Source organism: Arachis hypogaea, chromosome 6 (assembly GCF_003086295.3).
Source record: "Arachis hypogaea cultivar Tifrunner chromosome 6, arahy.Tifrunner.gnm2.J5K5, whole genome shotgun sequence".
NCBI classification, from domain to species: Eukaryota; Viridiplantae; Streptophyta; class Magnoliopsida; order Fabales; family Fabaceae; genus Arachis; species Arachis hypogaea.
The window spans coordinates 20702470-20718326 of record NC_092041.1 but is presented as its reverse complement, the minus strand read 5'-3'; the positions used below and the strand labels follow the sequence as shown (position 1 = coordinate 20718326).

The window sequence follows — 15857 nt, the reverse complement described above, 5'->3', positions numbered from 1 at the left end:
TAGCATGTTTGGCAAATTTCTAGTAATAAAAGTAGAAGTACTAGAAAAATAAAAAAAATCTTTTATAAGAAGCTGTAATTTACATTTTTTTTAAAAGATTATTTTTTCTTAAAAAAAAGATGTTTTTTATGTAATAAATAAACAAAAAAGTACTTTTATATTATTATACCCAAACATAATTAATAGATAAAAAGATCTTTTTGCATGAGATATCCAAACATAAAATTATTTTTATTTTTTCATAAGATCTTTTAAAAAAAATAACTCAAAAAAAAATCTTTTTTTAAAAATTCACCCAAATATTTTATAATAAAATAATTAAACATATTATAACATAATAATCAAATTTCTTTATATGTACCAGTATGATCAAGTTTATTAACGAATGATAAATATATAATTTTATATAGTAAGTAACTAATGATTGATTTTTTGTGTTAATATGATTTGGTTAATGAGATTGGAATATTACTATATAATCACTTAAATTTAAAATTCAAGTTAACATCCAATCAAAATTAAATTTCTCAACATACCTTTTTCATTTCAACTTTAAAACTTGTTTTTTTTTTTTTTACGGTAATGCTAGAAAAATAAAAAAATAGTCAAAATTTATTTTATTTAATATTTATTAATTATCATAATAATTAATAAATATTAAATAAAATAAATTATGTTTATTTTTGGCTGATTATTTTTTTGTTACTAAATATTTCAGTTTTTTTTATTCTTTTAAAGTTTCCAACTTTAATTTTTGTAAGAAAAAGAGAATCAAAGAGAAGAAATAAAATACTTATTAGTGTTCAAAATTCAAATAGGATTTTCGAATAAAATATATATGTTATTAGAAAATGTAAATTAAATCTTAAATAATTATGTGCATTTTAGGATAAAAATTTCGCCAGCCGTTGGAAGTGGTACATTAAGGCAAGCTTAAAAGGTGTACGGCAAAGATTAGCAGTTCAGTGACCTTAACCACCGAAACATATAATGAAAAGACGAATATACCCCTGCAACCCCGTTTCAAAAATCTGGAGATTCTTTTTTGGTACCTTCTAATTCTATTTCTCTCTCCCTTCCTCCCTCAGACTCAAGTCTCATATGATATAAATCAGAGAAACCTTTTTGCTTTACCGAGGAGACCCCGAAAAAATAGCACCGAAACCCAAACCTTCTTCTCTTCTCTCTGTGCATCCGAAAAGGGTAACCAACAAAGAAACAAAGAAGGGAACAAGCTGCTACTATAGGACTCTGTCACACACCCATATTCAGATATTCTCTTTTCCATGCTTCCCTCTTACATTACACAACACCATAAAGCATAAAAGAGAAAAAAAAAAATGAAAGCTGAGATCGTTAACAGTCTTGTCTTCTTCTTCACTCTTTTATTCTGATCATTCTCTCTGAAGCTGAAGCTGAAGCTGAAAGTGTTCTTCTTCTTGATCTGATCTGGTACTTCTTCTTCGTTGCCATTTATGTTTTAGTACGAGTAATAATTGCTCCTCCATTATCAAGCATCACTCTCGATTTAGCAATGCCGTTGACTCACGTCTGCTTTCTCTGTTTCCTTTATTTTCTTTCCCTTTTGCGTGTGCAATTAAACAAGTTAGTGTCTCTTTTCAGTTACAATATGGTGTTTCTTTTCTGCTTGGATTTCAATAAGGTGGTGGTGTTCTCTCTGGCAACAGAGAAAAGAAAAAGAAAAGGAAAAGGTTCACCTTTTGAATGGATGCTAGTGAGATCTCAATCTTTGCTTTTGAATGTTTTGTCCGAATAAAGAAAGGCTTAGGCTTTTTTCATGGTTCTTTGATCTGTAAAGCGCCAAACGGGAGCTTCAAAAGAAAGATTCCTCCAAAGAAAACGATGAACCCGGCCTTTTCTTTATCTACCTCACAATAGAAGCCACAACTATACTATATTCTCATTTTCATTTTTCATTTTTCATTTTTTTTCGTTTGTTTAGGACTCATGTGTGCTGTCTCCGCTTCTCCCTGCAACTAGTCTCTTTTATATTTGCCGTTGAAAACCGTTTATCATTTTTAATCATTTTCGTACCAATAAGATTAAACAAAACAAATATCTATACCATTGTTAATTACTATTTTATTTTTAATTACTTTAATTTTTCCATGTGTGTGACTTCCTCCAATTAATGCTACAAAATCAATCTCCCTCTCGAATTTTGTTATTAAAAATTCCTCGCTTCGGATTTGGATAATCTGCATCTCCATATATTATTGCCACTATATATTAAACCTTAGCCGTCTGCACTTGTTCTCATGCCAAAGATCCTAATTCATATCTTGCTTTTGCTTCAGTTTTGAGCGATTCGAAGGTGGAAGAGCAATGAGAACAGAGTCCAACAAAATATCCAAGGTATATTATATGCATGCACTCACATAATTGATCTCTCGTATTTAATTTAATTTACTACTAATTTCTCCTTGTTGTAGTCTTCTAATTAATTTTCGGTTAATTTTGTGATTATTGTAGTCTTCGTGGCCAAAACAAGCCGTGAAAAAGTGGCTTAACATAAAGACTAGTGCTGATAAGTTTCACTCAGATTATTGTTTCACAGGTAAGTAAATAAAAGTATAAAACTTAGATCGATCCGTTCTTCATGTTTTTCGTCAATTAGGTTTAATTTCATAAATTGATTAATTAATTTGGAATCAGGAGCAGAAAGGAGGAAGAGTTGTTCGGACAAAGATTGTTACGCCGTCGTCCCAGATAATTTCTCAGGTAAATTAGGAACAGTGTTTATTGGTAGCCCTCAGATTAATTGGATTGGGTCCCAATTTGATTCGATCCCAATTTGATTGCCACGTGGATGGCCGGATTTTCCGAGAAACAGGGGTGTCCTGCCTACAAAATTTAGCAGTTTTTATTTTGTGATGGAAATAATATTGAATTCTATTGATTGATTTTGGGCTATTTATTTTTTCAAAGAGGGGTGGTTGATGGATTCTAGAAATGGAATGAGAAGTTGGGATCTTGGGAAGGAAGAAACTTGTGTTCCTTTCAGTGATGCTCTCGACCTCAGGTAAGCACTTGTATCATAGCTTTCGTTGAAACATTATGTGGCTAACCTAAACTCTTTGGGGTGCTGTTTTCTTTTATTATTATTTGTATTAGTTGTGGCGTTTTCTTTGACTTTTAAGAAAGAGTGATTTTGATTTTTGACGGGTGTGGCTGTTTGTGTAGGATGTTCGTGGGGACGTGGAACGTTGGAGGGAAGTCACCCGATGAAGCTTTGAACTTGAGGGATTGGTTCAAGTCTCCTTCACCAGCTGATGTCTATGTAATTGGGTATTTTTTCTTTTCTTTTCTTTTTTCTCTTAATAGTTTGAATTTCATTACCTCTGTTACTATTTTTTTTTTCCTTTTTGGAGTTTGCTAAAGAGTATTTAAAAATGTAAATTTTATATTAGATTATATTTAAAAAAATAATTTTTACATTAAATGTTTTGAATGACTGATTAAATTTTTCTATTTATATCTTCTTAATTTGTGTTGCAATAATTAGCAAAACTTTGCCTTTTTTTTTCTCCGGTCATCTTACTTTTATAAATTCAATAAGTTGTAGTTCAAAATTCAACTATTGAAAATTAAACTTGACGGCCATTTTTCACAACCTTAAATTTATAATTTATTATTATTATTATTAGGTTCTAATATTCATGAATATTTTTAAAGCGTTCTTAAATAAGTGTTAAAAGAAATTCAAAAAGGAAGAAGAAACTTTTTTACTTAATTTAATACCCTTGAAATGATGGTTTGAAGTCCCTATCTGTTCTTAAATAAGTGGCTAACCCTAAAGCTCACATGTCAGACTCAGAACTACCTGTTACTTTCACCTTTTACTTTTTAACCTCGCGCTTCTTACTCTCGAAGTTAATCCCTGTACTCGCATAAAGAATTCGTTTTGGGGTAAAATAGTAAAAGTGTGCAAGTGTATGTGAATAGGTTCCAAGAAATAGTGCCGCTAAACGCAGGGAACGTGCTTGGGCCAGAGGACAGTGGGCCAGCAGCGAAGTGGCTAAGCCTTATGAGGCACGCATTAAACCCAAACATTGAAGAAGAAAAAGGAGGCGTTAAGCAGCAGCAACGGTATTACCTTGCAGCAAGCAGGCAAATGGTTGGAATCTTCTTATGCGTTTGGGTGCGTGCCGATCTTTACTGCCACGTCACCAATATTAGGGCCTCTTGCGTTGGCACTGGCATTATGGGCTACCTTGGCAATAAGGTCCATCACATTCACTTTCGCACACTCTAAAACTATGAAATATGAATTATCATTTCTTATCGTTTGGTAAATGGTTACACTAACAGGGCTCAATATCAATTAGCATGAGACTGTACCACACCACGTTCTGCTTCGTCTGCACCCACTTGGCCTCTGGAGAGAAAGACGGCGACGAAATGCGTAGAAACTTGCACGTCTCGGAAATCTTGAAGCGAACTAAGTTTTCGAGTTCCTTCGAGGCTCCTCAAACCATACTTCAACACCAGTATGTGTTAATGTGTATAACATAATCTTTTCTTGTTATATATTTCCACGTCCTACTGCCTAATATTTGAATTCTTTTTAATCCATGTGTAGTAATATCATATGGCTTGGAGATTTGAATTATCGGCTTGTAGCTGGCTACGATGATACACATGAGCTTCTCAAGAAGAATGATTGGCAGGCACTACTAGAAATGGATCAGGTAATTAATTTCATTAACTAAAGTATAGTATATATGTACTAAGTACTATCATATGATGATCTTATTTTGTTTTTGTTTATTGCGATTGGCAGCTAAGAATAGAGCAGAAAGCAGGTAGAGTATTTAAAGGTTGGAATGAAGGGGGAATATACTTTGCACCTACATACAAATACTTAGCCAATTCGGACCACTATGTTGCCCAAACTTCCAAGTCCAAGGAAAAAAGACGCACTCCTGCTTGGTAACATTTCAATCTCAATTCGCTTCTTTATCTAATCTAACCTAATTTTTAGCATTTCTGTTTTTCACATACATGTCGCATGAAACCATAACAAGATGATGATTAATTGTTTGTCCTCATCATATGCATTATTGTTGCCACTTGTTAAAAATAATATGCTATGTGATGCCACTGGTCAGATGACACTTTCCCCGGTTTACAACTTGAAACAAACATTATTATACAAATTCACATAGTTAATAAAATGCCATTTGCATTTTGTTTAGTAACTAGAAATCGATTCCATTTGAAAATGGCCAAGTCGTGACGTGATGTATAGATTATTTGCTTCCTGAATTAGTCAACCGCCAGAAAATAATCATCATCATGTGAATGTTATTGCAATCAGAGATGCCTAGTTTAGTTATAAATAATCAATGTAGTTAATGATGGAGGCAAGGGAACCATATATTAATTATGAAGAAAAATAAATAAACAGCTGACGAGTATTATTATTGACCAATGACAATTTTTTTAAGGTCCTTTATTTTTTCGCTTATTATAATAAGTAATAAACTAAGACGTCACGCTAGCCAACAACCTTTCATGGTTTATGATAAGCTTCTTGCTCACGTTAACGAGGCCAAGTTGCTTCTTAGTTTATTCAGTGTCTTGTATTCAATTTTTTTGGCTAGACATTAGAGCAAGAATAACATATACATTACATTATAATTATTTATATGCACTAGCTGTTATTTTTGAATTATTGTGGCTCAAGTAATTGTTGTTCACAGGTGCGATCGAATACTGTGGAAAGGGGAAAGGTTGAAGCAGCTATGGTATGTTCGTGGAGAATCCAAATTCTCTGACCACAGGCCAGTGTATTCGATGTTCTTTGCTCAAGTCGATTTGAGGGGCAAAAATGGCATTACTCCTCCTCCACCTCCTCCCTCTAATGCTGTCACCATTACACGATCATGTTCCTCAAAACCATTGGTAAACGCTGGGCTACCATCGTCTTGCGCTGCGAAAGTGCAGGCAGAAGAGCAGCTCTTGATGCTAACGAGGACACAGAGTTGCATGGACACTGTACAAAGTTTGTGAGTCCACCATGTAGGGCACTAAGAATTTTGGAGGGATGGAATTCTTTTTTTAATTTTTTATTTGGCAAGAGATTCTTATTGGAATTTTGGTCATCCAGTTTGGAGACTAGATTCGATGAGGAATCTTAACTGCCTTGAAACACCGCGACCTCCTCTGTAAATTAGGAGATATGGTGTTGCTTTGCTAATTTTGATGAGGAAGAGAAAATGTGTTGATAAATATTTGTAAATTTGGAATGTGATATAGTAAGAATGATATTTATTTGATATCATTTTGTATAGATGTTCCTTTGTTTTTTCTTATCAATATAATTCATTGATTAGGAATTGCTTTAATTTGTTTAGCAGCATTATATAGAAACATCTATATAAATGTCATTGGTCTTTTTCTTACTTAACAATCATTTGAACCAATGATTCAAGATGTACAGCAAATTTTGATAACAGAAACAGTTCTTCTGTTAATTAGTATAGAACTGTATATAAATTGTGTGGAAAGGAAGGATAAAATGAAACCCTATATGGGGTTGACCCTCAATCAGGTTTTAATTATATTTATATATGGTGAAACAAGAAAAATTATATATCATGTCTTTTTACACAAATATTTGATATCTATTGCTCAAGATTAAAGAAAGGCTGATGGTTGTTCATTAATGCATGGGAGTTGAAGGACATGTTTAATTAACTTTGTTTGACTTGTTCATTTTTCATGTTAATTCAAAATCCTATGACTAGTCACAGTTTCTTCCTTCTCACATGTTTTCCAATATATAAAGAGAAGCAATGCTCATAATAAAGGGAACACCGAATTTTCTACTATTGTGGAATTAATTAATACTAGAAAATACGGAGTCTCAGCATCAATATAATGTTGTATTGAAAGTTGCACCATGTTCATGTTGTAGGTACTTCGCTTGGCTTATGAAGAAGCCTTACTATTACAGTAAAAATTAAACCTCAACTACTCATACATCATAGTGTGAAGGACCAAACAACTATGAGACTATATAAAGTTGTTGTGGTTAGAGTTGGAATCTTGTCTCATACTTGTTCATCTCTAGCTATGTTTTCCTTACCATTCATGCCTTCTTGAGTAAGATACTGATTTTTGGCATTACTGTTATCTTCAATACTTGGATTTGGTGAGTCATAGTCTTTGCTTTTGCCCCAAACCACCATGTACAGCCCCAAAATAATCACAATGGCACCAACCACCCTGTAAAATTTTTCATATTCTTTCTTTTAGTTCAATATAATGTTAATAACATGATAATGTATAATTCCCAAAATTTTAAAATCGAATCAGTGATCAAACTGGTAAAATTAGAAGTTCAAAGATTTAAAAATTTAACAGAAATTCAATCGAAATTGAATCGGATATAAAAATATTATATATTTATATATAAAATATTTTTTTTGAAAAAATAAATTTTGTATTTTATTATTTTAAATCGATTAACTGCTATAAAAACCAAACTGATTCAATCAGTTAACCGATTTTTTAATTGGTTTTTTCGATTTTTTGACTGATTTATTACTGATTAATTTTTATCCTAAATTGAACCGATTGCTTGACTCGTTCTTGATTCCCAATCTGGTATAGAATTATTTTACCTTCCAAGGAACATTTGCTCAGCGAGAAAAATGGAGCCCATGATAGCAACAATGACCATACAGAGAGGACTAAATGCTGTTACAAAGACTGGACCTCTAGTTTTCATGACTACTCCTTGAATGTAATAGGCTAGTCCAGAGCAAAATATGCCCTGCAAAATAACCAAGAGCATATGTGTTGCAAAAACTAAGCTGATTATTTATTTATATGTGGTATGAAAATTGTTAAATTAACGAATTAGCTCTCACACTGTAGGCAGCAGCAAGTAGTTTTGTATCCCAATGTAGAGTCCATACAGAAGGATTAGCCCTTTCCATAATGAGGCCCACTAAGCCACCTTCAATTGTTCCCAATAGGCATATCCATGATGTAAGTGACAGCTCAGCAGGGTACGCTTCTAGTGTAACAGACTACACACCACATACATCATAACGTTAGACCAAGGATTATTCTGTAACTATAAAGTCTTAATTAATGGTTTAAAATTCTTTTATATTGTAAATAAAGAAATGAAAGACTCACTTGAAGAACCATGAAACAAGCCCAACTAAAGCAGCCAACAGTGATCATGATGGAACCCTTAATGACATCATGAAGGTTTACCCCATTATTATGCTGGGTATGGGTATTGCTTCCATGGGCCCCGAAGAGCTCTGGGCCTTTAAGCAGTGTCATAACCATGGCACCTGCAACAGTTGCTAGAGTCCCAACCACCTTTGCTTGACTCCGTACACTTCTTATTTTCACCTTCTCAAGCCTGTACAGTGTACACATATTTGCTTTTAAAAAAGATGCTTTCTATTTTGCCTAAATTTTAGACATAGAATTTAAAAATAAAAGAGTGAGTCTTATTATCTTCAATTTCTATTTTTAGACAATTTAGTTCAAAAATTATAGGCACCAAAGAACTTTCTTTTAAAAATTTCTGAGGGCTTGGTCTACGGATTCATATTGATTCAGTCAAAAAATAATACAAAAATATTAGATATATGCTAAAATTTAATCACTAAATTAATTATTATAAATTTGTATAAATATATATTATTTTATATATTTTTAATATATATTTTATATAAATAATTACTTTGTTAGTTAATTTTCAGTATATATATAAAATAGTTATAATTATCTATCAATAAATGAATTAAAATTTGTTGACAACAAATAAATTCTAACAAACTACTGCCATTTTACTGGAAAAAATGTCACTCTATACAAAATTAAATAGCATCTAATACAATATAAATATGTTTATTTGTATGCTTTTTTACCTAACACTTATTTGTTTAGAAAAAAAAATAGTTCATGAAATGGTATTAAAGTTCTTTTTTTTTCTAAATTGTTTTGAAAAGTAGTACAATATTCGATACCAAGACACTAGTTATAAAAAATATATTTATGCTTTTTTTAAAAAAAAAATTATAATAACCTTGACTATGACATACATAATTTTCTCTCAATTTGTATAATATTTTTATTTTAATTATTTATACATTCCAAAATAATTATTGCACATAAAATTTATATAATTAGTTACTCCAATTTGATATTAAGCTACATAATTTTATTATTTTAATTATTGAATTTTATTCTTATGATTATAGTAATATATTTGTTAACGGATGCTGCATATAGAGACCAATTTAAGGACCACCATACCCCTCACTCTTCTGGATTGATATATCCAAATCCAATACAAGTAGTTAAGTGTTTACCAAATTTCAAAGAAACATTGCATCACCAAAGGAAGTGAAATAATAATCATTAATTAATTACCTAAGAATGCAGGCCAAGACAAAGGTAATGGCAGGAAGCATATTGGTCATGGCAGCGGCAAAGGTTGCCGTTGTGTATTTCATTCCCAAAAAGTATAAATTCTGATCAATAACTGGCCTGCCAATAATAATTTAATAAAAATATAGTAATTATTAATAAATATCAAGAGTTAATTAAGTGAGTGTTTCAATTTGCATGAGAGAAATCATAGATAGCCATGCAGAAAATTACTCTAGTATGCTTAATGCCACCATCTTCATAAAGATTGAAAATGTCATCTTTGGCCTCACTTTCCTGGTAAAACATCAACATACCAAATTAATTCAAGTTATACGATCACGACTCGTTCTACTAATAAAATGGCTATTTCTATAAAAACATCTTTATGTAGATCGTTAGATGATTCAATTAAATATGTTTAGTAAAACATATCAAATTATTTAACAATTTAAAATTTTATCTTCACATATAAATATTTTCATTGGAGTAACGAGCTTTTGATAAACTTATTTCTATACTCATCGTAGAAATGATGAATATACAAATAAGAATAAGAAAGAGTGGTTTAAGCATTTTCAATCGACAAAGAATAGAGAATACATACTTGTCAATGACTAATGCGAAAGGGGTTATGACAATGAAGGCAACAACATGGCGATAAACAACAAGAACATAATTGCTCATTCCCTTGTTGAGTGCAGCCTTGGATAGAACATCCATGCCGGCAAATCCAAACTGCAAGAAAATCACACCTATGAATGGCTTCGCTTTTTCCAACCATTTTTGTGTATGACCATCCATCTTCCAATACCACCTATTGATAAATTACTTGGGCCACAAGAAACAATAGATGACACACCACTTCACCAATGAAGGTTCATGCTTCTTATATAGTTGGCTGTCGTATATATACTATGTTAGTGTATGTATAAGCATAACTATACGTAGATATTAGGATCCACATTATTTCACGCAACTAATTGGAGTTTGGAGATAGAGTCACGGTTATCAACGTACCCATATGGCCATATCCTCTGATTTCTTTAAAAAGTCAGTGTCTACTTTTTAATTATTACCATCTTTTTTGTATATAGTTGAGTGTTACTCATCGTGGAGTAGCTTTTATATATCATATCATATATCGTCTTTTGTTTTGAATCTTGTTATTTGTTTTAATTTAATTTTTACTTCAACTTTGAGGTTTCATTATGGACAAATTTGTCTTTGCATCTGATTATAGGATGTAAATTAAAGATGAATAATTTTGATATATCGACTTTGTTGTCAACACAGACCACACGATTTATCTTACTGTATGAACCAATTGATTCTTAATCATGACCATGGTTAACTCGACTCTTCACTTATTTGTCTCACTGATAGAAATATAGTTATTTATATGTAACTTTTTTTATTAGATTAATTTTGTAGGAGAAGTAATTTTAAGTCATGAGTCAAACTAACATACTTAAATTTATACACCAACCTGCCTTAATTCAGGATTTGACCTATTATTGGACTGTTCAATTATTATATGGTTGACACAATATTATATGATCTACTAATGTAAGTGAGTGGAGATAAATGGTAGCTAATTTTAAAAGAAAAGAGAAAAAATATAAATGAAACAATAAAATTAGGTGGCTAAATGATTTTTAAATTAAGACCAACTAAATTATACTTATTATACGTGCACTTTTTTAATATTATAGTCGTCGTTTTCTTCTTTTTTTTTTATGCGGCCTTTTTTTTGCATTTTTTGTTCTCTTATTTAATTTTTTTTCTACCATCTTTTTATTCTTTATCTTTTTTTATTATCATTATTATTATACTCAATCAACAAAATACGCACAGTAGAAAAATTTTAGTGTACAGTACAAAAAATTTTAAAGAATTATATGTTTAAAATATTGATTTATCTAACAAAATACATTCGAAACAAAACTTTATATATTATATACAAAAATTTTTATTATATCAATAAGTTTATGTGTTATTTAAAATTTTTGTAGTATATCAATAAGTTTTTGTACTTTCTAAAAAAAATTTTTGTGCTAAAAAAACACAAAAAAATAAAAACTTGATGTACGTATAAATTAATTTTTTTGTTAAACTTGTATCAATTTAGTTAAATTTTGTTATAAAAAATATTTGTACATAAGCATCATTATAGATGAAATTATTTAGTAATGATTAGAATGAACTTATTTCGCATTTATATAATTATGTTTTTTAATTTAAAAGTATTTCTTTGGTCTAAGTTTTGGTCGTTAATTTAATAATATTTACGGGTTAAAATTTGAAAGTAAGTGTACTAAAGTGTGTTGTTTAAATGTAGTGAACTATCTTGTTGTAGCTCATTATTAACGTAACTATGGTTGGGTTAAAAAAGTATGCTCCATAGACGAAGTGGAATGCAATAGTAGTAAGATAAAAACGAGGGTGGAGTAGCAGTGTTATCTTGGCGAATCTCAAAGATAAATAATATTTTATTGATTTATTTTAGGAGTAAATGGAGGATGATAAAATATATCCCAAAGATCCGGATAAAAAGGTTATGAATTATTCAGGTGCATTATTGAATGAATACTAATTAGTCAATCATTTGAGGGCGACGTATGAAGGATGATGATTAGCACAAGCATAGTAGTAATCATATCCTGTGTTATTTAGTGGGGGAATTACTCGAATAATTAAAGACTTCTAAAATATTTTTTAAAATGTATTTTTTAATAATTAAAATTAAACATATATAATCAATTAAATCATATTATTTTTATTAAAATTAGGTTAGATAAAATAATTTGATAAAAAAATAATAAATTAAATATTGAATCGGTCTAAATTAATATTATTTTTTATAAAAAAATAACTATAATACTTTTATTATAAAAAAATTACTCAAATACTCTTATTTATATATATATAGTTTTGGAAATTCTAAATTCTAATTTTATGAAGATTCTAACCATATGAAAATAGAAACATAAAGGATTGGAATTTAGAATTTTTAAAATTAATATATATAATAGGAATATTTTAGTTATTTTCTATAATAAATGTATTGTAGTTATTTTTTATAAAAAATAATATTAATTTAAAATAGTTTAAAATTTGATTCATTATTTTTTCATTCAAATTAATTTGTCTGGCCTAATTTTAACAAAAATAACACAATTTAATCGATTATATGTATTAAATTTTAATTGCTAAAAAATATCTTTTAAAAAAGATGTTTTAGACGTCTTTATTTAAAGTCTTAATTACTCTGTTAGTACTTATAGTTTCGTGAATTTTTCAATTAGGTTCTTATATTTTTTTTCTTTTTAATTAGGTCCCTATATTATTTTTTTAATTAAATCTCTCTTAATAGTAATTGGCTTAATTTTATAGAGACCCAACTAAAAAAAAAATTAGTATAGGAACCTAAATAAAAGGAAAAAAAATGTAGGGACCCAATTAAAAATAATTTAGCATAAAAACTCAATTAAAAAAAAATAGAAATCTAATTAAAAATTTCGCAAAACTATAAAAATTAACAGAATAATTAAACTTTATTTAAATGACTCTTATTCAATTTTGCTTTGCACAATGATTTTTTTTTCTTTTTTTCTTTGTCATGACACAATAATGTTTTTCAAAGGTAATGATCTCAGGTCAAAGGCTCAAAATTATGGTAAGCACTACTCAGGTCCACTTTTATAGTCGGTGTCTTTAAGCCTTGTCAAGCACTTGTTTCTTTGTGCTTTAAAATTTAATGTGAGCAGCCACTACCATGCCATATATATTGGATATTCCACCTTCCATTTGCGGCATTTTTTTATTTTTTATTTTAAAAAATCATCTCTTTAAAAATTGTTAATTAGAAATGTAACTTCAGTCAAAAATAATAAAGTTAACGTGTTCTCATCAAGCTCCATTATATGAGTTGAGAGAAGGAAAAAAAATAAAGATTAAAAAAAAGACGAGTTGAAAAAAATAAAGAGAATAAAAAATTCAAAAAAAATTCTGATATCATATTAAATAAAACAAAAATAAAAAATGATTTGTTAATTTCATTAATCTCACTGTGAGTGGTTTTATATACAAATTACGTTAGTGAAAAGTGAGTAAAATAACTAACAAACTAGTGTAACTAACTAACATCTAATTTAATTAATTTAGTAACTTAAATGACAAGTAACTAATTAATCACAAAATATAGTGGTGGCTAACATCCTCCTTTAAATTAGAGCATTCAAATGATATGTTTCTAATTTGATCATGAGAAATTGAAACTGAAGAGTTCAAAGAGCTTTTGTTAGAATGTTTGCTATATGATGCTTGCTTGAAACGTGCACTAATTTTATAATTCTCACTTCGACCTTCTCACTATTAGAAAATTAGTTATTACAGACGGATATTTTCGACGAATTTTATCTCACGGAAATATAGACAAAATTTTAGAGGAATTTTTTGTCAAAAAACAAAAAAATGAATTAGCATAAATTACAGACGAAAAAAAATCCGTCGATAATTCTGTCAAAAAAATTAATTTTTTTCGTGGAAAATGATTACAGACGAAAAATCCGTCTGTAACTAAATAGACAAAAATACTAGTTTTATTAAATTATTACAGACGAAAAATCCGTCTGTAATTTAAAATTTTCCGTCGATAACTTTTAGTTAAACTGCTTGAACTCCACTCACAACACACAAATCAAAGAAATCTAGCTTAACTTCAAATCGAAGAACTCCCTTAGCTAAACCTAGCTTTCCCTTCTCCGTCAACGGGCTCCTTCTTCTCTCCGCCGCTAACAGAATTAACCCGCGAAGCTGATAGAATGGCCAACCTTGTTAGGTTCAGCTCCTCCATCCCCTCCCCCGTCACTAAAGACACCCGCGGTTGGCTCCTCGACCCTATCTCGCTAGCTCGAGCTTCTGGCATTTTAGGTTTTTCTTTTCCCCTCTAACTTCAGTGTTTCTCATCATTGCCTTTTAGTTAGAGATCGGTATGTCAAATTGTATCATGATTAGCATGTTTATAATGTGATTATGCGATGGAGCAGAGTCAAATTGAAGTTGAGAATTTTTGGGTGGAGTAATTTAGTGTCTCGTTCATTTCGAGAATAGTTTGCATTTTAGCTTTGTTTTTTTTAATGAGGATTTTGAATTCTTGTTATGGATCTGTTTTCTAATATTTAGTGGATTTGTTTATGTATTTGAGTGTTTTAACAGAGACTTAGATGTACGATGTGATTCTATGTTTTGTGGCCATTGAAATTTGAAAGGAAAATGGTGGTTGGTTCTTTGCAGGTGGAGCTTTCACTTGTGCTTCGGTTCATATAGGAGAGATTCGGCATGGCAGGTTGAGAGGAAATCATAGGTATCATGATTGCAACAAGACATTTGTCTTTTGGGGTGCCCTAACCAAATTTAGGATAAGCTTTATAGGATTCTATATTTCTATTATTTTATTAACATATATTTTTACTTCATATGTCTTGAGATATTTCTAACTATTTATTGTTAAGTATAGCAACTCTTGCAGAGAGTAAAGGTGTTTTAACAATATGATGTAATTAATCATTAGTTGCAATCGCAATTCTAAAAAATCAATGAGGCTGCCATAGTTCTATTGCTCTGAGTTGAAAAGTATTTCATCTGACACAATTTGTTGGATTAGCTGTGAAAATTTAGCATATTGAGTTTAGTTGACATAAGACAGAAGTTAATAGGTCCTTTGTTGGATCCATTATGCATTGCTGCAGTTACACTGATATATAAAGTCTGATTCTTTAAATTGCAGCTCTAAATGCAAGTGGTCTTGACAAATTTCTTAAATCAATAGGAAGAAATTCCTCATATGTTAATTTGGAGGTGAGTTAATATTCAGGACATGTCTAGTAGCTTATTTCTCCTTATTAAACCAAATTTTGTTGCTTTATTCTAATTATTTGAATGTGTTCTTGTTTGACAGTTGACTGAACAAAAATTGACAAGAAAGGAAGGTATAAGCTTTTCTTGTTTGAGGTTACTTGCTAAGATTAAAGCTTTCGCTATCTTTCACTTAAAATTTCTGAAGGTTTTGATAAATTTTACCAGCAAAGAAGCAGGAGGATAATCTGAATCAATTAAGTATAAAATGCATGGCTGAGTCATTCTGTGTACTTGAAAAGGGTTATTATTCTGTGTACTTAGCCAATAAATGAACCGTTATCATTCTGTGTTGTGTTCTACCTCTTTTAGTACATTAATAAATCAATGTAACTGGAGAGAGTATTAAAGTATTTTTGTTTTCTAATCTGTGGATTCTTATCTTTTTACTATGAAGAATAAATGTTATTCTATTTGGATACGTAATGCAAATATTTTTTACTTTGTGTTATCAACAGGTGCTATGGCAATTGCAGTTACAAATCCAACTGATCTTGTGAAAGTTAGACTAC

General features: G+C 30.2%; 2 protein-coding genes across 4 annotated transcripts; one reads left to right on the top strand and one right to left on the bottom strand.

Annotated features, from left to right (window-relative positions):
- Positions 1–998: 998 nt before the first annotated feature.
- LOC112696436 (type I inositol polyphosphate 5-phosphatase 8) lies at positions 999–6316 on the top strand. Of its 3 annotated transcripts, none has more exons than XM_025749205.3 (11): positions 999–1452; positions 2319–2376; positions 2494–2578; positions 2677–2742; positions 2950–3043; positions 3205–3309; positions 3967–4246; positions 4333–4511; positions 4604–4712; positions 4805–4953; positions 5727–6316. In XM_025749205.3, the coding sequence occupies exons 2-11, from the start codon at positions 2347–2349 to the stop codon at positions 6034–6036; spliced, it is 1407 nt and encodes a 468-aa protein (XP_025604990.1). In that variant the 5' UTR covers positions 999–1452; positions 2319–2346; the 3' UTR covers positions 6037–6316. The 3 variants fall into 3 exon arrangements, with proteins under 3 accessions (XP_025604990.1, XP_072052965.1, XP_029143337.1); XM_072196864.1 differs by having other exon boundaries at positions 1087–1452; positions 2683–2742; XM_029287504.2 differs by lacking the exon at positions 999–1452 and having other exon boundaries at positions 1799–2376.
- A 576-nt stretch (positions 6317–6892) lies between these two features.
- Positions 6893–10536, bottom strand: LOC112696435 (WAT1-related protein At2g37460). Its single transcript, XM_025749204.3, has 7 exons — positions 10034–10536; positions 9661–9723; positions 9430–9546; positions 8176–8410; positions 7902–8063; positions 7653–7804; positions 6893–7254 (listed from the first exon to the last, which is right to left on the bottom strand). The coding sequence occupies exons 1-7, from the start codon at positions 10228–10230 to the stop codon at positions 7080–7082; spliced, it is 1101 nt and encodes a 366-aa protein (XP_025604989.1). The 5' UTR covers positions 10231–10536; the 3' UTR covers positions 6893–7079.
- Between the last annotated feature and the right edge of the window lie 5321 nt (positions 10537–15857).

Coding starts and splice junctions, on each gene's coding strand:
- LOC112696435 (XM_025749204.3), bottom strand. CDS start 10,230: ATGGATGGTCATACACAAAAATGGTTGGAAAAAGCGAAGCCATTCATA. Junction 9,724..10,033: donor TTCGCATTAGTCATTGACAA/GTATGTATTCTC, acceptor ATGTTTTACCAG/GAAAGTGAGGCCAAAGATGA. Junction 8,064..8,175: donor CTTGTTTCATGGTTCTTCAA/GTGAGTCTTTCA, acceptor TGTGGTGTGTAG/TCTGTTACACTAGAAGCGTA.
- LOC112696436 (XM_025749205.3), top strand. CDS start 2,347: ATGAGAACAGAGTCCAACAAAATATCCAAG. Junction 2,377..2,493: donor AGTCCAACAAAATATCCAAG/GTATATTATATG, acceptor TGATTATTGTAG/TCTTCGTGGCCAAAACAAGC. Junction 4,247..4,332: donor TGGGCTACCTTGGCAATAAG/GTCCATCACATT, acceptor TTACACTAACAG/GGCTCAATATCAATTAGCAT.